Genomic DNA, 26,464 nt, shown 5'->3' with positions numbered 1-26,464 from the left:
CAGGTTGCTCAAACTATTTTAAGATAAATAGTTATATTCATGTTTTTAATTGAAGTGAGGAAAGAACTTCATTCTGGCTTCAATTTTATTGTTTACATTTTTTTGCATGTGAAATGTTAACTGGTACAAAAATGCCTGCAGGTTGGGATCCACCTTAGATTTGCATATTTGGTTTTTTAGTTCTAAGGAATTTTATTGCATTTAATCTCAAATGAAAAATTATAGATGGACTTTGCTGTAGAAAACCTAGCAATTTTCTGCCAACATAATTTTTTTTTTGTGTGTGCTCTAGTGATTATGGAAGACTTTATAGAAAAAGCCTTATCTATTGCCTCTTGGAGGGGTAGTATTTGAGAAGTTGATAAAATGATGCTGCTGTTGAATAATGCAATGAGAAAATGATAAATCGGGGTTTTTTTCTTCCTAAAACCTGTTTTTTCACCAGGCTGAAGTGATTCAGCCCATCCCTGCCAACTCCAGCTGTTATTTCTATGTGGACGTGGAAAGGGCTTTTCACCCTCTCAAACAATCACCTTTTACATTCACTGGGATCACAGTAGCCTTTTATTACCTTTTTATTTTTAATGGCAGTATCCTGAGGTTTCCCTTAAGTAAGGAGTGGTACAATTTACCTGAAGCAGTAACTGTCAGGCTGGTTTTGGTGTCAGTACCTCCCTCCTGGCACTTGCTAATGCTTCATCTGCATTTTCTGTCCTGGGCCACCACAGTACCGAGGTCTTGGACCTGTTTGAAAGCACAAGCCCTTTGGCCTGGGAACTCCATTATGCTGGCTGACTCTGCAATCCCCAATTTACCTGATGCTGGTTCTGCAGAGGCATGTGGTAGGATGGGTGGAGAAAATTGATTATTATGGTTTTTTGCCTAGGGCTTTTTTCCTCTTGTTTCAGGGAATTTCTCAATCCCATATTAAATCCCATAAAGATTTAATGTGCTGGCTTTTTAGTAGTACTAAACACTTGGAAGATTTTTAAAAATGTGCATAATCATTCAAATATTGAAGACTTCAGTTTCAAACTACTTGGATATGGACTTAATCACAAGAATATATTAATGCATTTGACCTGCTTTGGGGTTTTTTCAGTGTAACTTTTTCAGCTTAGCATTGCTGTGTATTTTCAAGATCATCTTTGCTTTCCCCCAGTTATTTTTAATAAACGATTTTAGCAGCAGGAGCTACTGTAAGTGTCCTTAGAAAGCACTTGCTCTGCCAGACGGGAAGGTGTTTTTCAGGTTCCATACTTTGGTTTTGTGTACTTAATTATTACTTTTTTCAGAATAAATTAGTCTGTATTAAAAGCGCACTGGAGGCTGGAGTTCTTTGTTCCCAGGCTGTAAATAACATGGTCAGTGAGGGTGTTTTCATTATGTTGCACTCCTGAACTTCAGTGGAAATTTTGGATGGCATGTCCAGGATGTTGAACAATTACAGAGTGTCAAGGGGTTGGATTTTCATGCTGCTGTAGTGAACTGAAGGTTCTTCTCTACTAAACATATGAGTAGGAGTTGTAAGAGCCTGGCAGGCTCACCTTCAGTTATGTCTTGTGTTGCTTGTCAGTGCTGGGTAGGATAACAGGACATGGATGTTGGCTACAGAGGATGGAGGATACTGGGATTTAGAGATGTGGTTTCAGCTCCTGTCTGTACTGCCCAGGCTGTGTGTCCCCAAGAGGCTCTGCTCTACAGCCTTGTGTTGGAAGTCATGACGGGTGATGCTATCTTGGCCAGGCGATGTGTGGCTGTTGGACCCTCCAGCTGCTGTCTTGTCTTCAAAAGGTATCCCTCTTAAATCTGCTCAGGATGAAACCTGCTCTGCATGCCTTCTATCTACTTTAGGATGTCTCTTTTTGTAGTAGGTATTTCTTGATTTTATGTTCGTTTTGGGGAACCTCTAATCTTTAATTTAGAAAGGAGGGGTTGCATTTTTGAGGTATTATTTACTGCTTTAGCTCAGCATGGTCTATGTGAAGGCAAGAGCTCCTGTTGTGTGCAATATTCCAGTACTACTTCAGATCCATCTGCTCTGCCAAAGTGTTGCTTTGCTCTGCATCTGCCCTTTGGAGCCTCTGGCTGCCAGGCATCTTCTGTGCTCAGGAAATGACTGGACATGGCACTCAGTGCTCTGCTTTGGTTCATAAGGTGGTGGTTGGTCAAAGGTTGGACTTGAGGATCATAAAGGTCTTTTCCAACCTAATTGATTCTGTGATTCTGTGTCCCGTAATTTGTTACTGGCTGCTTCATTCCACAGTGACCTACTTTGATTAGGCAACCAGTCTTTATTTGCAAAGGAGCACGTTGTTCCTTCGTCAGTCCTCTAGCTGGAAATGGTTTCAGGTCTGAACTTCTCAGAATGAGACTGTTGATACCAATTTAATCTTGTTCATAGCTGGTTTATATCACTTTGGTGACGTGCCAGGGTTGTTCTCTCCTGGGTGTTTGTTTTTCTGCTATATTTATAGACAGCAACACTCACCCCTGTCAACCTCCAAACTTTTCTTTAGCTTCCCACTATAATGTGGGCTTGTTTTCCTTGTCCCCTCAATTTTAGCTCCTTGTTCTTGAGCACATTGCCTAAGCAGGAGCCCTTGCCCACAAGGCACACAGAGGTTTTGCACTTTGAACACCGGTGCTTCTCCATCCTCTCTGGCATTGCCTTGTCTGATACAGCCTGAGGCTGCTGCTTTTTGTGATTTGCAGTGCAGGCCACTTGTGACATCGGGAGTGACTCATTCTCCTGGGCTTCTCTCAGTCCCATTGAGTTTAAATTCATCAGAGAAGTACTGATGATGTACCATATCCTGTTGTGCTTTGAAAGATCCTAATGGAGTTGTGGCAGCTCACCAGAAGGATGAGCTGTTTCTCTTGACCTGTGATCTGAAACAATACAGACCAAATCCAGCAGATACAAATCAAGGGGAATTTTATCCATTAGTCGCTTCCCCTAAGTGTCAGTGAATCCAAGGCTGGAGCCTGAGCAGAGGCATTTGGGACAGATGTTTCAGGTTAATAGAGAAGAGACTGAAGAGCATATTTTGAAAGATAATAACTGGGAGTATGAAGAGGGATACAGGAAAGCCAGTGAGCAACTCAAGTGTGTAATCTGGGAATAAGCTTAAATGCTGTCCCTCTATAAGGGAAGGAAAAGAAGTGTAGTTTTACTGTGGTGTGAGCTCAGGCAGTGCCTTGCAGTCGTGTTAAACGCTGGTAGGAGCTCAGCATGGATAGGGATTTGGAATTGCTGAAATCTTTCATTCCTCGAAAATGACAAACCAGTGCTGTGTTAAAATCAGGGAGCCAGCAGGGCACGGTGAGAGCCCAGGTCCTCGCTGGTGTCCTGCTGTTCCTGAGGTCACTGCTGCGGGCTGTTTGTTTGGGGTGGCGCTGCTGCTGTTTCACCCTTTGCCTCTTTACCCTTTTTATCCCAGCTCAGGGCACTGCCAGACAGCTGGGGAAGAGGGGACAAAGCTCCATCTAGTGTGGAAAGGGAGATGTCTGGGAGCTGGCCAAATGAGAAGTCCTGCAGAAGCTGTCTTTCGCTAGCCCAGGCATGGGAGTTGCTTTTTTAGCTGTTTTTGTTTTGGGGAGGTTTTTTTTGGTAGCTTGTGAATAGGATTGCAAAGTGCTTTGGCTGTGCAAGTGTTAATTGAGTAACTGGCATCCTGACAGCTGATGTTCATTTTTGGTACTCTGGAAGTGTTTACAGGATAATACCAGCTTTAATGCAACTTTAAATAGTCTGTAGTGTCAATTCAAGGCAAAATTAAATATATATCCTTCTATTAAGATTAGGAATTCCATATCCAGGTTGTAGCTATATGAAGGGAAGAGACACAGAAGTATAACACTTTTAAGGTAGAATATCTTAGTTAAAGATGAAGGTCAAGATTTGTACAAAAATAAACTACAGTAACATAGATGATAAAATGTATTATCCATTTGTACTTGCATTGTCAGCTTTTAAAAGCAAGAAAATAGAAAATCATCTTGTTTGTTCTGGAGTTTGTAAAAAAAAGATTTTTTTTTTTCCCCCCTGAGTAAGTGGAAAGCCAGTTACAGTTCCTGAATGTGGCTTTGTATCAACCTCTCTGAAAGGAAGGGAAAAATATTTTCATTGTATTAGACATATATTGGCAACTAAGTATCAGGCAGCTACTAAACTTCTGAATTCAGCAAATGCTTGTATGACCAAAAAAAAAGGTTACTACACTTAAATCCAGATTTCTTATGTGGGTTATGACAGAAACATTTTTTTTGTTCTTCTTGATCCACCTGTGATATCCCACTCTTACCCAAACACATGCTGCTTGTCCTCCTGCCTGTAGTACCTCTGCTGCAGCTCAGTGCCAAAGACCACTGGGCAGAATTTGTCCCTGCCTGAAGTGGTAGGTCTGTGTAATCTGTGGGAAGTTGGATCAAACATCTGTGTGGGTTTTCGTTGTTGTTCTGGGGGTTTTCATGGTTTCCAGTTTATTGGGAATATTGGGCTGCCTTTTGTTTCCAGCATGTTGAGAATATTGGAGATTGTTCCTGCTGGAGAAGGATCATGAGGAATAGAAGGTGGTGAGTGCTCAGGTGAAGTTTTCATCCACATGGGCAAGCTGAGGTGAGGGCATGGTTTGTAGCATTAACTTTTCTGAGCCAAGAAGCTGAGGAAATGACAGGGTCACTTTGCTCCAGCAACACATTTGCCAAGCATTTGTTTTGCCCAAAGGTGCAGCTGCAGGTCCTGACTGAGAGCTGCTACAATACTGCTTTTTAGGGACAGCAATACAGTTGGCTCCTGGGCTCCAGCAAGTCTGGAACTGCACATCATTTCCAGGTGACTTTGCTGCGTGTTTATGAACCTGCCTGACTAATGTAGCACTGTACAGTTGCCTGCTGGAGCCTAAAATAACAGAAGGTGTGAAACGCTGCTCCTCAACAATGGCGGGTGCTCACACAGGTACTTTGCCAAGGTCGCAAATGCTAAGTAAACCAGATTAAACAAAGCTCTGTTGCAGGAATTCATTATTAACCCTAGTCTTTGCAGGATTTATTGGTTATAGCCTAAGCCCTGCCTTTATTTTTTTTTTGTCCTAGTAACTAAGGCAGATGTGAACTTCAAGTCCAGTGAAACATTTTTTGGCTCTGGCCTCTGTTTACATGATTCAGGAGTCTGCAGTAGTTCCACAACAAATATAGCTTTGAACAGAAATAGCCATTCAAGTGCTGTGCTTCTGGCAGCGCAGAACAGATTAGGAGGGTCTAACAGAAAGGCTTGTAAATAGTTTTGAGTTGGCTGCTTTTTTTCAAAAGTAAACCAAAGGCTGTAATATCTTTTGAAAAGTAAGAAGTGGTGTTCCTGCAGCAAGTGACACAGACAGCATGGCTCAGGTGTCACTAAAGTGTGCAAAACATGTGCTGTGCTGAACAGTTTTACTTGAGAAAATCCCATTTTCTAGAAACCCAGCAGTTGTGTTAATTCTTAAGATTGTATTTGGTTGCATAAAGTTATTTCTGAGGATTTTTCCTGATGTCTCGTCTTTGAGATGTGCTTGTGCATTTTAGATGCAACATAAGACGTGCAGAGCAGAAGGGTGATTGCAAAATTAAATTAAGGCTGTGTATTATCAGGGCCATATTTGAGGTGTTGAAAGACCTATAAATAGATTAAGGAGGATCTTTTTGTATATATTTTGACTCTGTGAAATCAAGAAGTATAAATGTTGCTTGCATGTTTCTATTTTGAATGAGACTTCATTCTGTACCATGGTTTGCATTTGGTATTTCTTTTATTTACATGTGACCCTACGTTTAAGTAATTATTTTCCTCATCCTCTCTCTGATGTTCCTGAGCAGTTTCTGGTTTGAAACAAGATGCAGAATTATTTTGATGAGGGAAGAGGAGGAATTACCATAACAGTCCTTGGAGATGCAGTTCCCTACTGCTGAAGGCTTTAAATCAAGGCTAAATATTTCTGTGAAAGATTGCAGTTCCTGCAAATGTGACAAATTTAAAATAGGATTTACAGCTGTTGGCATTTGCACTGTCCTGCCCCAGCCATCCTGACACACAGTGCACACCCCGAGGTTGTAAGAACACAGAAACTGTACCCAATTTGGGGAATCCCTGAACTTGGGATTTGGGAGAGGTACCTGATGACAGAAGGGCTGTTTGCTGGATGTGCCTGAGGATGCTGGGGATGCTGCTGGTGATACCGATGGACTGAAGAGGTTTGCTTCCTCTAGGAGCCTTGGTTTGGGACTATCTCATTGTCAGGGATGTTGTGGGGGGCATTGAGTGGCCTAAGCAAGAGAATTGAAGGCCACCTGTCTTTAGTTGTTTGCAGTTGGGCAACTCCTCCATTTTGCTTGGCCTCAATTAGCGAGTTTGTAAACATCGCTAATGCTCTCTTACATGGATGGCTGGAGATTATCCCACCTTCCTGTCTGTGCTGTGAAAACCCAAGGCAGCAAGTCTGGCACATCTGTCCTGCAATTGCAAATTGTAATTGAAGTGTAAATATCCAAATGGTTGGTAGAGTAACTTGTTGCTGAATAAGGGGTTTTTTACCCCCACCCCCAGCTGTTCAGCTTGCACAGTCACACAATCCTCTTTGCCCCAATAAACTCTTCCACAAATAGACAAAAATGTAGAAGAACTATGAGCAATGCTTAAGGACTCAACATTGAAGTTTGTTTCAAGCATGGGTGTGCTGAGGCATTGGTTTCTGCAGCCTGGAGAGTTGATTTGTTAGAAAGAAGAGTTGCTAAAGACACTGATCTCATCAGGTCCCATAATGGACAGCTAGTGCTGTGGCTAGAGGTTGAAGCGAGAGTTTGCATAACATCTGTCCAAGACTGGTTTAATGTTGAAGTTACTGCAGTGATGTGTTAGGGGTTGTTTTTTCCCTTGCACATCGTACTCCCTTGTTGTGAGCAAGTCCTACATGCTGATAAATGCCAGCCTACCAAGCACAGAATTCACTGTGTGGTTTTCATCATGACTCTTTGGGGTTCTTAATCATTTAAAGCAAATCTTCCATAAACAACTTTCCCTTTTGCTCCTCAAGATCCTGTTTGCTCAGCATGCCAGAGCGAGGATGTCATCTGCAGGAGATGAGGCTTCCAGCTGCCTCATCCTCTTTGGAAAGCAATGAATAGTGCTGTAACAGTGGAGTCAATAAGCAGAAAACCTTGGATGAATGGAAGGGTTTAGGCTGGGAATTGCTGGTCCTGGTAAGCCTTGAGGAGCATGGTGGCTTTTTAGCTGGGAAGGAGTCTGGTCATGTGAATTATGGATACAAGCTATGGACACAATATGGTTGAGCCTTGTCTTCTGCTGAAAACTGCCTCTGTGGATAAACTTGCTATCCAGCTGTGGAAGTGATAATTTCTAAGCCAAGATATGACAGAAAGGTGCTGTGAAGCCAGACCTGGGCACTATGTAGTTGTAAAGTATCAAAAAGTGTGGTGGTTATACGTCATCTTCCCTCTCAGCGACGGTGTTATCGGCTCTATTGACCCAGATAAAAAAAGGTAAATTTTGCATTACAAAAACTACAGAGATTGCTACTGGAGTGTTATCTCCTCGCTTTTTCTTTTATCACCTCTTGGTTGTTTTAGCAACCTGGCTTTTTGTTTTGCAAATTTGTGTAGAGCCCTTTAGAAAGGGAAGTGCCCATAGATGTGGTGTCTGAAAAATGGTTCAAAAAGTCTTTAACAAGGTCAGACTTTTAAGTGAAAGACAAATCTGCTTCATGCATTTTTTTCCTCTTTTATATTTTGGTAATATTTTCTCTAAATTTGTGAGGGAAACTTTGAAAGTTTGAGAAAAAGCATTAAACCAGTATTGGGTAACACAGTCAGCTATATTTTAAATTCCTTTAGCCCTTCATGGAACAATTTTGGGACAATTTTTTGGAACAATTTTTGAGGTATTTGTGTACCCTGCATGCTGCTTTTGTGAAGGTTTCAGCCTGTTTGAGCAGAGGTGGAGCTGGGGAAATGGTGTGTGCACTGTCGTATCGACTCTGTACCTTTACAGATGTGGTTCAAGCTCTTGAGAGATGCGTGTCCAGTGGCTCCTAGGTGGAGGTTTGCCTGAGTGAGCTTTGAATGTGAAGAAGTTACATCCCAGAAAACAAATTTGTCTTGCACCCACCCTTTCCCTTCATCTTTTTGGTGATAAGGATCGTGAGAAAACGGTGCTATTAACAGACAGCCCTTATCCACTGATGGTGTTAATGGCCTGATCACACCCCTTTTAATTAATGAATGGCAGAAGTGCTTTCAATGCCAGCCCGTGTCTTCGGTTTCTCCCATTCCTCGCGGGGTGGTGAGGGTGGTGCAGCCCCTGGGATCTGCTCAGCCCACGGCTGTGCCGGGAATTCATCGCAGATCCTGCGGATCCGTGCCCACCAGGAGGCTGTGCGGCGCTCCCATGCAGGTGAGACGGGATGTAGCGAGGTGCTGACTCCAAACTCCTCGGCTGTTTTGGAGTCCTTTCATGATACCCCTGAACGTGCTGCCTCAAGCCCGTTGTTTTCTCCTCGGTAGGTGCTGGATTGCGCAGGTCTGCAGTGCCGGGAGCCGCTGCCCGCCTTGCTGCTCCGTGGGGATTGGAGTTGCCAGGTCCTTATCTGGAGCCTCCCCTGGAGACACAGCCGGCCCGGACGCCGCTTGACTTTCTCCCGGGGGTGCTCAGCAAAAGCCCTTGGACACAAAATTGGGGGGAAAGATGGAAGCTGTTCAGATGTTCATGCCCTGCTCCTTTGACAGCCTCTGTCTGTGAGTGATGCTTTCCCGGGGCACCGTGAGCAGATTATTGCGGGATTGATTTGGTGTGGTGGAGGTTGTGTTCTGGGAATTAAAGATACCGTGCTTGGGACTGGCCACTGTCCTCTACAGAGCCCCAGCAGCTGGGCTGACCAGCTCAGCTAATGATGGTGGATTTCAAGAGGGGAAGACACATAATACTGTGTTTAAATATATATACATATATATGTCTCTTCTTCTGAAACTTCGTGGCAAAAACACAGCTCTGGGCTAACAGAGATTCAGTTTCGGTGTAAAAAGACTTGGTGCATTGTCACTATTATAATATGGAAGTCTTTGAGGATACTTTAGGTTTGCAATTATTCATCTCCCTTCTATCAGCAGTGGTAGTAAAGGATTGTAAAATGTGACCTTTGTTGTTTCTGGATTGAACCTCTTAATTTTACCTTGTTCCTTAATCTGGTCAAGATCAAGCTTTCCAGGCTATACTGCAAGCTGTGTCCCCAACTAAATGGGCATTCAAGCAGATCAACTTACGGCATTTTATTAAGTCAACACTCATGCAAAAGCCGCCTCCGGAGCTTAATAATTATTTACTGAGTGCTCCTGGGTCATGAGAGAGGTTTTCATTAAGTTCAGAAAGCATTATGTTCAGCCACTTGTGAAGGTGTGTTTTAAAGACAGGAAGAAAAATGGAAAACTACTACATGGTGTACAACAACTTAAAAAAATTCTTAGCTGAGGATTGAATATTTTTGTTTGTGAGGTTGGGTTTTGTTGGAGAGGGTTTTTGTGTGTGCATGTGTGGTTTTTTTGTTTTTTGGGTTTTTTTTCCAAGCAGGTTGGTCCACCGAATTAATTTGATTTGAAATTCAAGCCTTAGCTCCTTGCTGTAGTTGGTGTGCATGGTGGATGTTGCAGGGTTTTTCCTTCCTTACCCAACCAGGTGCACTCAATGCAATCCGGCGGATGGCTGGGTGCCTTTCGGGCTGTGGACTGTTCTGTGGGTGCAGCCCATGGTGTAGGACAGTGCAGGTCAGGATACAAAAGCACAGGAGGCACAGAAAACATTTAACTCGATGATGGAGCAGGGGCAGGCAGCCTGTCTCTTTAAACATGTAACCTTCAAGTCCGGAAACCTTTCATGTAGGAGCCTGAAACATAGTCCTGGCTTTATTATAAAGGCTGATAAAGGTCTCCACACCGTTTTTGTAACTGCTCTGTCCTTGGCAAGTCAGGGCATAGGAGGGTGCCAGATCTTGGGCTTGTTTTTTGTGCATTGGTACTTCAAGCAGCACCAGGCAGTTGGCGCGGTGAGCGGAGCGTCGCTGTAACCCACAGTCAATTATTAAATGTTAGGAATGAAGTACAAAGTGCTCCAGGGAAAATGCTGTAGTAGGGAATCCCTTACCTTGGCTGAAGATGGGGGAAAAGGGACTGTGTGGGGGTTTTTTTGTTGTTTGTGGACTTTTTGCGTTTCGTATTAGACTTTTTTCGGGGGGTGGGGGTGGTGGTGTGTGTAATCTGGCTTCTCCTTGCATTTATTTTTTTTCTTTTGCTATTCTTCGCTTTTCTGTCACCCCTTTCTGAGGCAAACAGCGTTGCTGGCTGGCAGGTTAGAAGCTCCTACAGGTGTTGTTGCTTCAGCCACATATACAATACAGGGAACAAAAAGTTTCGTGAGGTTTTACTGCTTGGTAGAGAGATGGAAAACAGAATTTGTACAAATCAACTTTAATTTTGAAGAAACTCTAGTGATTTTCTACGAGGGGTGTTGGGAGCTGTGTGGTGGTCTCTGAAAATGTCTTCTGGAGGTCAAGTATTTAAGTAGCCACCATTAGCATAGAACAATCTTAATCTTTAAAGCAAGGAGATGAGAGATTGCCAACATTACAACTCAAATGTGGATGCCTTTATTTTCTCTATGACTAATTATGACTGGGATAAGGGTAAGACATAAACAAAAGCATTTAAATCCGGTGTTATTTCTTACCTCTGAGATCTGGTGCAGCTCAGTGGATTTCTTGAGGTGCTAAATCTGCTTTTCTTGGCTGATTCCTCCGTGGACTAAACCATTAACAAACAGTTGGCATGAATGGAGGGAGGAGAGCAGCAGCTTCCGTCTTATGTGCCATTTCTCAATTTAGAGCATCCTGCCCAGAACAAGTGGCTTTGAAGGCTCTTTGTCCAATTTGTCTAAGAAACATTACATTGGAGACATTTTTTTCTTAAAAAAAATTCAAAAATAGTAAAAGTTTCTAAAGTAGCTAAAAAGCAAAGTTAGTTTTTTTTTCCAGTTCAAAGTCTCCAGGGAAGTTTCTTATTCAATGCATAGGTAGTGCAAAATAATGCTTGTGCATCAGATAACTCATAACTAATGCATCTGACCCAGAGCATTTGTTTGATCAATTTATAGAATCTGAAAACAAAACTGTCCAACAAAAGACGAGTTTGTCTTTTTGCCTAAGGAGAGAGATAAAATAATCAGTAAACATCTGGGAAGATTATGGTCTCTGTGGGTTGATGGCAACAAAATCAAACTTGATTTTAATGTGATCAGTTGCCTTTTATTATGCAATGGCCACCTGCATAATAACTCATGTATGCAGTAACTAACATTTCCCAGGCATCTGTGCAAAGGATATGTAATTTAAACTTATTTAATAAAGCGTTATCACTTCGTGATTAATTGGATCAGCACATGACACATAACTAATAACTCCCAGTCTGTATTACGCTGTGCTTATTAGAGTGCTAATGGATAACTGGTTTAATCATGTGTCAATTAAAAGGATGAGTCGGGTTCATTTATTGCAATTAGATGGTTTCCATAAACTGTTTGCAGGAAGTATCTGAATTGCATCTGTATTAGCTGTGTGTGGGCTCTGCTCCTGGCTCCACGTAATCTGGGGGTGAATCAGTTCGTGTAGGGGAGTTTTGGATCCACGTGTCCCCTGCTGGGTTGTTCTGTGGTACATGGCACCGAGCTTGGTCATGGGAGATCTGTCTGTGCACCAGCGCATAAAGGTCAAGAAGCTTTAAAAATAACCGTTTTCAAAACTGTCTGGATGAAGCTTTTGAAATAACAAGTTTTTAATTGCTTCTTTGGTTGCAAAAGTGAGTTTCTGGCAGACCTCCTGTTTGCTCTGTGGAGGTCTGTGGTCGTGAAACCCAAACCATCTTCTGTTCCTTCTATTCTGTGCTTGGGGAGATGAGCAGACATGGTGGAGAAGGGAAGCTGGATGAGGGGATGAGCTGTGTGGTGCATGGGACAGACTTAGAGGATGAGATACCAAAGTTTCAGAGTTTTCCATGTTTGATCAGTGCTGCTCATGGCGAGTGGAAGGAATGCTGGTGTGGGGAGACTGTTGTGCACACAGGAGGAGCTTTACAGCCCTCTGGGAATAAATAACGGGAAGTCTGTCCGTGTTCCTTCCCAGTGCTTGTGACAGAAGCATCTGGTTAGGTAGGCAGGTGTTGCGCAGCTGCTTTTATCCCAGAATAAGCATTATTTTAACTCATCTGCACTGATGGTGTGATGGTTGGGTGCCCATCTGCCTTTCCCAGTTTATAATGGATAGGATAAGAGGAGATGGCCTCAAGTTGTGCCAGAGGAAGTTTAGATTGAACATTAGGAAGAATTTCTTCACTGAAAGAGTTGTCAAGCACTGGAACAGCCTGTCAGGGAGATGGTTGAGTCACCATCTCTGGAGGTATTTAAAAGACATGTGGATGTGGCACTTGGGGACATGGTTTAGTGGTAGGCTTGGCAGTGCTGGGTTAATGGTTGGGCCTGATGATCCTGGAGATGTCTTCCAACCTAAACAATTCCATGATTCTGTGGCAGTAGCTGCAGTCTGGCAGCACGTGGCTGTCTGCACTGCCTGCATTCAGGGCTCATCTGCCTATTTGCCATGTAAAATACTGAGCAGAATTGCAGAAGAAATGAAGCTGGGAGCATCTTTGCTCTTTGGGGAAGAATTTGGAAGAACAGCGTTTTCTAGGACTGTTGTCTCATTAAAAGACACAATACTTGAAGCTTTGTTTGCAATTTTTGATTAACAGTAGAGCCCTGAATCACCTGCAGGAAGCTGGAAGGACACTTGGTGCAAGTAGGTAAAATAATTGCGTGGGCAAGATGAGGTTCCTGACAGGAGCTGTTTGAAATGCTGTGGAAATAATTTGTCCTTCCTGCTTGCTCTCTTTCCTCAACCATTTTTTTATATGGGAAGGTTCTTCTGAGATGGTTTCCATCACACTTGGCTTTGGTAGGTGGAGAAACAGTTCAAAATGAAAGAAGGTAGGAGGAACTGCTGGGTTACCAATTTTGCAGCATTAGGTATCTAAAAATTGCCAGTAGCACACAAATGAGAATGCTGACAAGTGTGGTACAAAATTGGCCTTTTTCCAACAGGAGGAGAATGAATCCTTCCTTGAAAGCAGCATTTGGGTGCCTTTTGTTTTCTCATGTATTGCAGTGGTCTCTGAGGTGGGATGCACAGTGTTATTGTTGGTGGGCAGAAAGAAAACATGAGCACTTCAGTAATACATGTATATAGTTCATAAATAAGTAAGTAAACATTTTGGGGGTGCATGTTCAAACATTCCTGGTAGGAATGTGTAATCAAAACAATGGAGAGACCACTGATCTAACTATCCTGGTCATGGAAATAAAGCATCTCTTCGGTTTGGGAATGTGAGAGTGGTTCAGATGTGCAGCCAGAAAACAAGCTGCTGGATTTAGATGTGAGAATGCTTCACCCTTAATTGAAAAGGGAGTGTTTTTTACAAGTATCACAGTCAATGACTTGTCTTGAGCAGCTAATTAGTACGATTATTCCGCAGCTGCATTAGTTTCACCACAAAGGTTTTCTCTTGTTTTATCAAAAGGATCAGTGTCTCTGTGAATGTTTCAACATGACAGGTCTTAAATAGCAAGATGGTCCCCTGCCTCCCTGCCCCCAAAATGTGTGCTCTGGAAGAGCAGTTTGATCTCTTGGGGCAGTAAGTGTGGGTTCTCCTTTTTTTTGTTTCTGCCCTGAACTGTGTTCAACATCAGTCCTAAACAAAGACAGAAAACTTCCAGCAGTGCTGGCTCTGGTTGTCCGAGCACAAGCAGCACTCGGTGCCCGCAGCTTCCGAGCAAGACCTGGAAGGGATGCTGGCTCCCAGACTCCTGTGTCCTGCCAGCATCCCACAGGTAACAGCACTGGAGCCAGAGGTGGGAGTTTCAAGAGCAGCCTCCTCCTACAGCCAGGAGGGTTACTGCTGGCTTCCCAAGGCATAGCCCATGGATTTTGGTTCTGCAGGCTAAGAAAATGATGAGTTGCTCCAGAAAGTGTCCTTGCAGTCCATAGCAAAGTCCCATGCTCTGCTTGCCAGTGTCTTGGAAGTATCTCTTAGGTGGTGAAGCTGTGCTATGTGCTGACTTGGGCCAGACTGTTGCTCTCTGTGAAGTATGACTGGAATAAAGCTGTTACTGTTGTTTATTTTGCCTGGTTTTGTATCTGATGGTGCTCAGAAGATGCTGGTAGGCCTGGGTGGGAGCTGGGTTTTTTGTGGAGGTCTGTTCTCTAACTCTGAAAAGTCACTGCCAGCAAGTCCAACCCTAAGGTAGGATTTTGCAGGAAATAAGTGAACTATGTTGTGTTTTGTTTCCATGGGAGAGGTAGATTTACTTTACTTTGAGCTAGATCATTGGATTGGAGTGTTATCCATACCAATCGTTAGACTTGCTACAGATCTTTATTATTTTTCTTTTTTAAAAAAAGGAATATTTGTGCCTACTACTATCTGTAAAAGCATTTGTTTTTCTCGTGGGTGGTTGCTGTAAGATTTGAAAGAGCAAATGGCTCTTTACAGCTGGATGTTGGTGTTTGGGAATGGTTTGGCTGCAGTCAAGTTAAGACAGCCTAATGTGGCCACTAAGTACCTGAAGTAGGTCGGCTCCGGATTCCCCTCTCGCGGTGCCGCTGGAGCCTCCACCCCGCTTTGTGGAAGCTGAGCTGTCTTTCTCTGGTCTTCCCACAGCAATTCCGAGCATCCTGGCGCTTCCAAGCCTCCCTTAAGCTCCTCCAGCATGACCTCACGAATCCTGCTCCGACAGCAGCTCATGCGTGAGCAGATGCAGGAGCAGGAGCGTCGGGAGCAGCAGCAGAAGCAGCAGGCAGCCCAGTTCATGCAGCAGCGAGTGCCCGTGAGCCAGACACCTGCTATCAACGTCAGCGTCCCCACCAGCCTGCCCCCCGCCACCCAGGTGCCCATGGAGGTCCTCAAGGTACGCACCTTTCCGCTCAGGAGCTCCTCAAAACCCGCTCTATTTAACAGGGATGTGGTTCTAGGCATTTTTGGGAACGGAGTTTTGCAAATAAGCTGCACTCTGGCTTGGTTTGCAGCTTGTTTTGGTGGCCTGGGAGCGAAGAATGGAAGAACTTTTTGAAAAGTTTGTGTAACTTTTGTTTCCTTTCAACTTTGAGATCTCCGGAGGGCGGTTTTGTAACAGAACTAAGGTTTCCGTCATTTTCTCTTTGGAAAATGCTTCCTCATCTTTCTAGTACTTAATTACTTTCAATATGAAGAAATTATTAGTAGATAACAAATCGGTGTTTTGGTTTTTAAAGGAAAACAATGAAATGGTTTTGTAAGATGGAGTCAAAACTCTTTACAAAAGAGCTCCTCAGAAAGCCTTAATCTGAAATATGGGTGAGTTTCCAGCTACTTGCAACGAGTCTTTGTAATCCTTTTTTTGTTTAAATGACTTGTTTGCTATTAGTAGCTTTGGATTCCTTGTCCCACTGGAAACTGTAGGAGCTTGTTAGTGTCCCTCTGTCAAAGGGGATGTAGCTTGCTAATTACTTGGGGGAAAACGTGAACAGCTATAAGAAAAGAGATAATTTAACGCACTGCTTAAATTCAAGTAGGCTGAAGCAACGTGAAATGTGTGAGTAAAACAATGTCAAATGTTTTGGAGAAGTTTGCTGACATATTTCATGAAAATATGATTTTCACCAGTTTTGAAGAGTTTGTTCTGCATTATTGCTGGATCTTTTTATTACAGTTTGTTGTTTAGTCAGCAAGCATATTCTTACCACATAAGTTAGTTGAGCTTGGTGACAAACTGCTCATGTTTTGCTTGCTGCTGTTGTATGCCAATGATATGCAGTCAAAGATTCAATTTTAAAATAGACTTGCCAGCTCAAGATTTCGAGGTGGTCTGTGTGACAGGTCTATGGGGAAAACACAGGGTAATTTTATTTATTGAATCTGCATTATGGTGTTGTGTTGTGTTGTCAGCGCTAAAACTAACACTGATTTGGGACAGTAGAGTCATAGTCCAGTATGTGATCTAGAAGCAAAAAGGCAGCAGTTGAATTTTGAATTCTCTCTCTCTCCATACACACACTCTTTTCCATTGAAAATTAAATATAATATTCTTTGAGGATGTGAGCATGTGTCTATAGTAAGGAGTCTGAAATTGTCTGGAAAGAACTGTTTTGTCAAAGGTTTGTGTATTACTCACAATGTTTGTATATAACAATTTCTTAAGCTTGTTTCCATGTTATGACTGTAGTTATAATTCAGATCCAGCAGATGTGTAGGTGCTATGAATTAGAGTTTTTTTGTAATACACCTAGCTATATAAGCATATATTACATTTTCTACATCCTTTCATCCTAATGTGTTACAACATGAATTTTAGGGTATTTTTTAAACCTCTGTGAAAACTTGTAGGAAAGCATTTATGTTTTGATGATGTTTTACTGATAAGGAACGAGTGTAACATCTTGAAGAAGCATTAGCTGTTGTCTTTATTGTTCGTTTTGCAAATGCCTCTTTCTATGGGAGAGGAGGGAAGGTAGCCCTTGTTTTCTGAGGGACAAACTTCTGAAATCTCTGCAGCCAAAAGGTGATGCTCAGTTATTGCAAATGGGCTTCCTGGGACCTGGCTTGTCACAGGGTCTGTGTGCAAAGCTGTAACCTGCTGGAGCATTGCTAGGGAACTTCACCCGAAGGACTTGAACCTGAACCCTCGTCCTTTAGGATTCCAAAAGGGGTGTTTGTCCCCTGTTTCCCTCTGATGGATGGAGAAGGATCTCCTGGAAGGAGGTAGGACACCTCTCCTACACTCATCTTTAGCCCAAATAAGAGTGCATTACCCTCTAGAATAAAAAATTAAGAGAATGTGTCCTTAAGAAGCTTGTAAAATAAAAATTTTACAACTGGCAACAGGTACCTTTTGGCAATGGAATTGCATTTTGAAGGTGATAGGTGTGGAAATACGAGCAACCTGCTGGACCAAAATTGTCTGTCTTCTCGTCACCCACATTTACATAAGTAACAGTCAAAGTTAGCAAAAACAAGTCCTCTTGCTCTGTGCCTGTGAGAGGAGAGAGACTGCTTTGCAGAGTTTTGCTGCTTGTGTTTTTGGTGGAGGAGAGCAGTGAAAGATTCACCTTTTTATCCTTACTCATAACAGTGGACCAGTTCTGTACAAGAAAGATATAGTATGAAATGTCAGGTTTGAAGTCATGATCTTCCTGAAAATTACCACCGAAGCTTCAGTGAGAGTTGGACTTGGCTGAAAGATCCATATAATTTTCTTTGTGGTTTTGGGGGATTGTTTTGGGGTTTTTTTTGTTTTGTTTTGTTTTTCCAAATAGGATATTTGGCTCAAAAGCTGAGATTAACAATAACTCAGGATCTTCCTGGTGCCAGTGTGCTGACAGCCAGCTCTGCCTGCAGTGACATCATTTCCCTGCAGCTGCTTTTTACACTTCAGTTGTTTTTTAGCTGCAGACAAATTTTCCATATGAGCTGTACAGAAGTTTTAATAGATAAATAGGGAACTAAGTTGCTAACTTCATTATCCAGATGGTCTGGATTTAGTGACCTTAAAGAATGAGATAGACAAAAAGGGGATTTTTACACTTTCAGAAACGTTGCTCTGCAAGGCAGCTTTGTTTAAAAGTGATCTTTTTCAATGTTACTTCACAAATAAGACCAAATCTAGCAGCTGGTTTTGTTGTTGTTTTTGTTTGTTTGTTTTGGTACTTTGCATCAAAAAATCCCACTCTAAGCCTGTTGAATTTGCCAGTGTTTTGTGCTTTTAATTATGTTGTGTGACTTGCCCTTTCACCCATATCTCACAGTGTGAGAAGGAGAATAATACTTGTATATCTGAGGATGGTAATTCAGAATGACTGGTTTAAAAAGAAGCCAGAGGTGTTAATGAGCTTGGATTTTGTATTTGTTTTCAAGATGTCCATTTAGAAAGAGAAATATGTACTAATCTATGTCACATTGCATAGGAATCTCCAAATTGCATAACATAGTATGCTCAAGGCCATGTGAATAAGTGGGATTTCATTTTCTTCAGTAATGACTTCTCATTGCATCACTTCTCTGCCAAGTAATGTAGCTTGGCAAGGTAGGAGATGACCTGCTGGAATTCAAATTTTGCATTGCTTTGTGCTGCCTAATTAAGAGATGGACTGGGAGTAGGTTTGATGCTTTCAGAACAGTATCTCTTCAACTCTAATAGCAAAAGGAAGATTTGTTACAGCTTTTGGTTAACCTTCTACAGAGCTGGGGTTGGCTTCATGGGCTGGTTTGTCTTTAAGCACCTTTTCATCCATCTGCAGCACTACAGAGGGATGTCACCAGGAATTCTTTGCTTCTTCTGTAATTCAGCTTCTTTCTCTGCCTTGGGCATAGGGATATAACATAAAAAGTTATTTATTGGAGTAGTTTCAAGCCCTAAAAAATCAGGGCCCATTCCTGAGGTACAAACTAAGCTTATGTTTTTATTTTATTTATTTAATTTTTTTAATTTAAAAGGATTAGCATCTTTGCAAAGAGTTCATCTTAAGATGTCCTCATACTACTTCTTCCATCCAGGTGTATTTTAGTTTTGTACACCTAATTAATATTACGGAGCTGTTCTTTTTGTTGGTGACTGAAGTTATTCTCTTGTCTGGTGGGAGTCCTTATCTGCTGGAGCAGAAGCACCATGTCAGATCTGAGTTTCAGAATTCTAGAGCTGGTCTCTGGGAACTGGTTGCTGCATTTCTGTGGGCAGGGTTAGCCCAGGAATTGAGGAGGTCATGCTCAGGTCCCTGCTTGCAATCACCGAGGCCTGGTGACAGGTTAGACCTGGTGTTCCTCAATCATTCCTTTGCAAAACAGTGCTGCTATTGATCCCATACCTTGTGGAGATGAGTTTGTTTGTGAAATCCGTGGCTTTTAGAGAATATGCTCTTGGGTCTCTAGTGAGGTTGGTCTCTTGATCAGCTTCCCCAGAGCTGTCTTGGACTTCATCGTTTCCTGTCTTCCTACTAGAAATCACTGAATTAGTGTTTCTCCTGTAGTCTGAGCAGTTATTTAGGGAGCATCTCCTGCTGACGTGATAGAGTTGCTGGGCTCTCCTTTTCATGTTGTTCATGCCCTCCCCCTCGCCCATTCCCTGCTCCTTTCCTACCAAGCAACTTTCAGGGTTCTTGTAAACTGAGTAATCTCCTGCCTCCCGAGTTCCTGGCGGCAGCAGCACAACTCCCTGCCTTTGGGATAGGTTGTGGTACCCTGGCCTCACCTATAGGATAGTTTTCAGTCTTCTATGTCAATCCAGGTAGCTGATCTTAGAATTTTATTGTTCAGCAGACAGAAACACTGACTTGTATGACCAGAGTTTTACGTGATGTCCCTCTGGCGTCTTCACCAAAGCTGCACTGTAGCAGTCTGGGTTTGGAGCACACCACCCTTTATGTGCTTTCAAGAGACACAAAAGGAAAAGGGGTTTCCTTTTCTAAAACATCTGTAATACCCAGGAGTAAAAAACCAAGGAATGACTCTACAGGCTGAAATGACCAGCCATCAGGCCTTATCACCACAAGAAAGTCTGCAGGATGCTCTGCTTGATTTTTGATTTAGTCTTTGAGAAGTTCTGCTAATAGAAGTAGAACCAACATGTTGATTAAAGCTCTCCTTTGAAGATTCCTCTCTTCTATTTAGTTTTGTAAGTCCATGTGTCTCCTGTACAGAATTGGCGGTGATCCTGAAGGTGAACTGCAGAAATCCAGAGGAGTAGGGACTCATCTGTCTGCTCATGTAGAGACATAACAAAAACTGAATTGTAGCTATGCCGTGTGTCTTGCATTGCTTTGCCTTATTTCTGGATCACATTTTCTGTATAGAACAAGTACGACACAATCCCTTAAGTCCTTTGGACCCGCCTGCCCAGTGTGGCATTGCAGAAACTGTGGCTGGCTTGTGTCCTCCATGGGAGAAGCAGCACAGGAGCATCCTCAGGAGGCAGCAAGGGAGGCTCAGGGCCAGCACCGGCCCACAGAATTGCAAATCAGTTCCACTGAAAATATTACCAGCTCTTGCAGGATTGAAAACATTACTGGTGGGCAGCTGATACCCAGCCCTCTGCATGTTTCACTAAGCAGATGGGAGGTGGAAAATCGAGGGTGAACATTTCTTCCCTCTGTCCCTCCATGTTACTTGTTGGCATTTCTCAGTTGGTGCGTGGATGTGACACTTGCTGTCATGTTTTCAATGTGCTGTACGAGGTCATGGATTGGTGGAACCTAAAATGAGGATGTGCTGTGTGTCCCTGCTGCTGGATGCAAATGCTCCCAGGGATGAGGCTGCTGCACGTCCCCTTCCTCCTGAGTGTTGTCACACCAAATGCATAGCACCATAGAGAACTGCTGGACTTATCACACCCCTTCCTCCTTCTTTGTCTGCCATTGGGGTTTGAAGAATGTAACTTCTCTTTGGCACAGATGGGAGGTGCATGATACTACTGCAAAGAACAGCCTCGAGGGCTGCAGTGAGAACCTGCAGTGGTGTCTTCTGAGCACCGCATAAACTCTTTGCAGGTAATAAGGTAAAAGCAGGTCTCCTCACCAGCAGATGATGTAAAAGGTCCATTTCATCCCCTTCTGGCTTGTTTTTGGAGAATAAGAAAGCAGTTCCCTTGCTCCAGGGGATCTGGAGAAGGTGGTCCTGCTTTGGGGATCTACATGTTGAGGTCTCTGCTCTCTGAACAAGAATCTCTACTTGTGCACATACTGCTGTTCACCCCAAAATATATAAGTGTTTATTTTATTTGTATATAAAAGCATATGTATGGAAGCATAGGCCACAAACCCATTTTTAATGTTTGTAATTAAGACATTTTAATAGTCCATTTCCATACAACAATGCTTATAATATGCTAAATATTTTTTAAATTGTCTGCCACTAAAGCCCTCAATTAGGATTTCCCCTGCTACACTGCCTGGGTTGGTGTCTTCATGTTAGATGTTAATTGCTCTTTTGGTGCCAGAATTTCATTGTGGCCCTTCTTTCTTGTCCTAAGCGAGGTGGAACCTTTTCAAAGCCTACAGCCAGATACTGTTTACTGAATTCCCTCTCTTGCTTTATTATTCCAACATCTTTTGCCTGCCTCATGGCAGTATTGTGGGCTGATCACTACTGATACCAGAGTGGGTGTGGTTGTCTTTTACTCAGTGCCATCCCATTGCTGCAGTTTGTGCTCATGTTTCCACATCCCCACTTCTTCTGAGTGGACAGGAGAGCAGGCAGCCAGCCTTGCCTCTGTCACGAATGAGTGAATGCACCAGCACAGCCTCTCTCCTTCACCTTCATGTCATTATTCATTCAGACCTCAAATGTGCCACCACAATAAGCTCTTTGCATCAGAAACCCTGCATTTCTTCATTTTTGAAATGCCCAGCATTTCTTCCATTTGATATTAATGACTATTGGACATATATCCAAAAAATACCTCCTCCTATTCTTTTTCCAGTGTGCTTATTCCAGAGAGCAACCTGTGGAAGCTCTGCCTGGCAGGGAAGGCTCAGCAGCTGGCAGTAGTGTTCCTGGTGTAATAATTACCATAAAACTTCATTGTGTAGAGGACTTATCTCACAGTTCTGAAGAGCAGGAACAATGGGATGGCAAGATAAATGTGTGGTAGTGCCTGCCCCAGCAAATGTGTGTTTGTGGACACACTTATCTGATTAAAAGTTAATTTAATCTCACCTGACAATGGTAGATAGTAGTGTGTGCTGGTGTGTTAGGTAAGCGTGATGTGTATTTGCAATCAAGAACTTAGACTAGTGATTTGCCAGACTGAGTCTTGGTGAGCTGCAGATAAAACATTTAAACTAAGGTTATGGTGACATACCTTTAAGCCATCAGCAAATTCTTCATAGAACTTCTTCAAAGAAGAAGTTGCATATAACTACAGAAACACTGAAGTGTGCCTTGTGTCTTCAGCCTTCATGTAAGTAAAAGTGCGTCTCAGGCCTTAAACCTTTTGCTTGCTCAGTGGGTTGACAGCTGTTTTAAAAAACAAGCACTGGTCCTTGAGATCTGCAGTCAGTAATAGAGGTAAAATGTAAACTCTTGCTTAACACCCAGGGTATTAGACATTAAAAATGCATGGAATTCGAGGGGGCAACATACTTCTGTGAACAAGTATCTGATGGTTGACTGCTAGTGCAAAACACTGCTCTCACCCTTCGTCCCAAATGCCCTTTTCCTGTGCATGCAAACACGTGTGTTGCTGGGCTCTTGAGAGAAATGGTTGTTGCTGATGAAGATGTCTGATCTTTCCATCTTGTTTCTTCAGCTGTGGTCACTGTGACACAAAAATGCAGCTCCCAGAGCTGTGAGACAAACTGTGCTGCTGCTGGATTGTGCTGCTGGGGGTGGGGGGGTTTCCTGGGATAACGATGTTGTGAGCAGATTGGGAAAATAGCTGAGAAACTGCTCCTCATCACAGAGCTCTTGCCCTTGTAGGTTCACAGTAGTTACCTGGAAGTTTGAAATAATATTTCTGGCACAAAGGAAATCAGGATGTACTCAGACAAAATGATACAGACATCTGGAGGTCCAAGCTCTGATTGCTTTTTGGAGATTCTTGGTGGTTTGTATCCTAGTTGGTGGTCTTGAGGATTTGCTGTCTTCCCGCTGGCAGGGTAACATCCACAAAATTAAGAAGAGCTTGCTAAGTTCGGTCTGTTACAGCTTCAAAGAACTCTTTTTTTTATGGTCTAGACATATTATCTGCTGGCTGAGTTACCAGACCTTGGGAAAATGGTGGTTCACCACGTGTCAGTGGCTGTTTTGGACCTGCAGAAGATGAGTTAATCTTCTGCAGATTAAGATTTGTAGGTGCCCATAGTTGTGGGTATTAAGAGCATTGATGAGGCTCCAGAGCCCCCAGCTAACAGGTTTGAGCAGCTTGTACCAAGTCCTTTGTCAGGCAACATGAATTTAATAACCACCTTAGTCCTGGAGCCAAGGCTGTAAGAATGGGGTGAGTGCTGGTCACTGCAGTTGTGTTTGCTGAAGCCATGGCTTAATTTAGCAGAAAATAGTGCCCAGAGCCACACACAGTGCTGGAAAATGTGGGGGCTGGGGGGACATCCAGGGGGGGCCTCTGCTGACACCTTTGATAGGCGTTAGATTTTAAATGTGAAAACTCAGATCTGCTTAAAGTAATCTTTGGGTATTAGGTATACTCACAAATATTTCAGTTCTGCAGCCGGTTTGGCAGCATTATTCTCTGAGATGCTGAACCTGTGCAGTGAATGAATTCAAAGTGACAAGCTGGAGACATTCCTGCCATTCAAGAGAGGCTTAAGGAATTTCTTATTGGCTAAATTACAAATATGTAGCATTTTGCCCAGCACTGCATGGCAATTTCAACCTGCCTGACCGTGACAAGATTAGCACTTTTCCTCCCCCTCCCCAGCAGTAATTTAAAAAAAAAAAAATTTAGATTAAGAAGTACCAGGCAGAGATGCAAAAGCTTGAAAGAGTGAAAACCAGCCTTACCTTGAATGATTCTGTCTGTCATTGGATTGGTTCCTTAATTAGCCCCATGTCCTTTAACCTCTTGAGAAATAAGTAAGGGATAAATTTGGGGATAAAGACAAAGACGCCTGGAGATTTACCACACACCGCTAGGTAATTCATCAAGGAATGTTGGTAATTAGCCCTGCCTCTTTCCTTTCTGGCTCATTTAATAAAACTGGTTGATTTAAAATAATGCCTGCTGGTTCATTATCAACTACTTTAAGAGCCAAGTTATGAACTTGAAACAAAACCCAGTATTGTGTAGTCTGCAAAGGACCTGGCAAGTGTGTTTTGTTTTGTTTTTTATAAAAAGAAATTATTCTGTCTGGTCATCTGTCTCCCCAACTTGATAATTAAATATTACTTTGTTTGGATTAGCATTTGGCTTTTTGGATGTATTTATTTCTGATGTCTACTGCTGAGAGGCAGAGAAGAGGGAAAAAAAATCCCAAGATCTTGAAGAGGTACGTGTCAGATTGTGTTAAGAAAGCATGGCCTGATGGAATTCAGCTGAATAAGGACTTTACAATAGTAGTAGTTGTCCAGTTGAGGAAATGGGTAACTGTTTTAACCCTTTGTCTCTCAGAAGTGAGTGCCAGGTACAGGCCTTGTTCTTGGAGTAAAATGATCCATTTTATTAACCTATCTCTTTAGTGCTTGTAGTGGAAAATTTTTCCCGAGCTGAGGACAGAACTTGTCTAGTTTGTATTTGCTTAGGAAACCATGCAGCAGTCTCTCTTTTTCTTTATAGATGGGATTACCATTACTTGGAAATTAAATGGTAGGATCAGGCTAACACTGGATCAACACTGCTGCCTTTGCACTGTCTGGGAGAGCATCTCAGTGTTCAGTTTGAGTTTGTTACAGCAACAGTTGCTGGCCAGTAGATCTGGTTGGGTCAGTCTGCCTGAATTGAAGAATGGACTTACTATAATTCTTCCTTTAGTAATTAATGTTAGTCTTTGGTAGCAACAATTCTGGAACTGTTGTGGGCTAGAGGAAAAGCAGGCTGTGCTGGCCTTCTGCTGATGGTAGGCTTGTCAGGTCTGGAATCCTCTACAAGACTTGAACATCGAACTCCTCGCTATCGTTTGGAGCAGAATTGGATATAGTGTTTCAGTGCACATAAGAAAAAATATCCTCCTGCTCCTCTTCCATCCCCTGGGGTAGTGCTTGTTCTGGGGGGTCTTGTGTTCCACAGGTGCTTTGGTGACCCAGCAAAACCCACGTGTCTGCTTTTATACGCTTGGCAGATTAGTAAATTAAAAAAGAAATTACATGTGATGGCCTCTGTGGAAATATAACGCTGCCAGTAATTCTTTTGTCACTGATGATGAAAATAACTTGCTCCTGCGAACACTCACAGGGAGGCCTCTGGGGTGTTGGGATAACAGCTCAGCCCCACAGGTTGTCACTGGAAGTGCTGCCACTGGATGCCAGTTACCTGCTAGCTTATTATTTTGAGTCCTGTTAATAAACTCAGATAGCTTAAATTGATTTTAAACTAGGTTTGGTTTTTTCCAGCTTGTAACAATATGGAACAGAAAATCGAGTATCTTTTAAACCCCGAAATGACCCCCAACAAACAAAACTATTTAACACCAGATTTTGTAAAGTTGGAATGTCCATGCCAAATTAATAGTTTGGGTTTCACACATCGTATTCTTATCTTAATGTACTGGAAGAATATTTATTATGGACCTCTGTGACTTCGTGTCCTAGACTTACTGAATATCAGTAGTTGAAGTTCCAGTCAGTTGTTTGAAAATTCTTGTGTAAGTTTTATAGCCCAAACAGGTTGTTTTCGAGTTGATCCCCAGCAGCAGGCACTTCCACATCAGTTGTGGAAGTAATGAAACAGGAATTCATGGTGCTGCACTTCCATCATTTCTCAGCAGATGGCATTATGGTTTCCAAGACTGTGTATTCATTGGGAAAGCTCTCAGCTGCCAGGGAATTCATCATTCTTGACTATTCTGATGAATAGTCTGATGAAGGCTAATACTCAGATGTTAAACCCTGTTTTGACACATTATTCTAATCGTGTTGTTTGGTTGTGTTATTGTATTTATTTTCCCAGAGGTGCCTTTAAGCCATTAACCAGGAAAAATGCTGTATGTAATAGCTATTGCATTCAAAAACTAAGGCAGGCTGCCTTTTTAAAATAAAACTGCTACTGGTGTCCAGCAGAAGTAATGAACTTTTTCAGCATGTAAGACTAGAGCATTAAAAAAATGTTAAGAGGCAACGTTTTCCATTGAACATTTCCAATCCTCAAAGCTGTGTGAGACACACTGCATTGAGTTCTACCCCGTTCCTGCTTTGTGCTGCAAATCCTGGATTTTGTAGAAAATGTCAGCTAGTAAAGGAAAATAATTTGGAGCAGTATTTGATGCCGTTGAGGAAACAGTAGCAAATATTAGTGTATTTCTAAATAACTGTGGCTTGCAGAGCATAGAAGGCATCAGCTGTTTTCGGGCACCCCACCTCTATGAATCCCTGACTTCTGACAATGTTTTTCTTACTGACCTGCCTGGAATCCGTGTCCTGTCTCCCAACAGACACACTGACATCAGCAGGAGTGTGTCTTGTGTGTCTAAGGAAACCAAAGTTTCAAAGAACTGGTGTTCTGTCTTGGAACAATGTGCTTCTTGTATCTATCTGTGTGTCCATCCTCTCCTTCTGAGTGCAGAGAGGGGCAGATCTGCTCACCAGGGAGCATCACAGGCCACGCACGCGCCGCAGATCCGGAGCGTCGGGCAGTGCTGGAAGCTCAGGGCACCAGCAGCAATCAGGCGCCTGAAGTTATCCTGAC

The 26,464-nt window shown here is 42.7% G+C and overlaps 1 protein-coding gene across 10 annotated transcripts in view; it reads left to right on the top strand.

Annotated features, from left to right (window-relative positions):
* The window catches only part of MITF (melanocyte inducing transcription factor), a 101,500-nt gene that overhangs the window by 40,765 nt on the left and 34,271 nt on the right, over positions 1 to 26,464 (top strand). For 8 of the 10 annotated variants that reach the window (XM_032120480.1, XM_032120479.1, XM_032120475.1 and 5 more), the window contains exon 2: positions 14,806 to 15,052. In XM_032120480.1, the coding sequence (XP_031976371.1) occupies positions 14,806 to 15,052 (247 nt within the window). Of the gene's footprint in view, positions 1 to 8,578; positions 8,788 to 14,805; positions 15,053 to 26,464 lie in introns of those variants that run through there. The other 2 variants (XM_032120477.1, XM_032120478.1) reach the window with 2 other exon arrangements.

Source organism: Corvus moneduloides, chromosome 11 (genome assembly GCF_009650955.1).
Source record: "Corvus moneduloides isolate bCorMon1 chromosome 11, bCorMon1.pri, whole genome shotgun sequence".
Classification (NCBI taxonomy): domain Eukaryota; kingdom Metazoa; phylum Chordata; class Aves; order Passeriformes; family Corvidae; genus Corvus; species Corvus moneduloides.
Note: the sequence above shows the minus strand (reverse complement) of the source record. Positions and strands in the feature narration are given on the sequence as shown.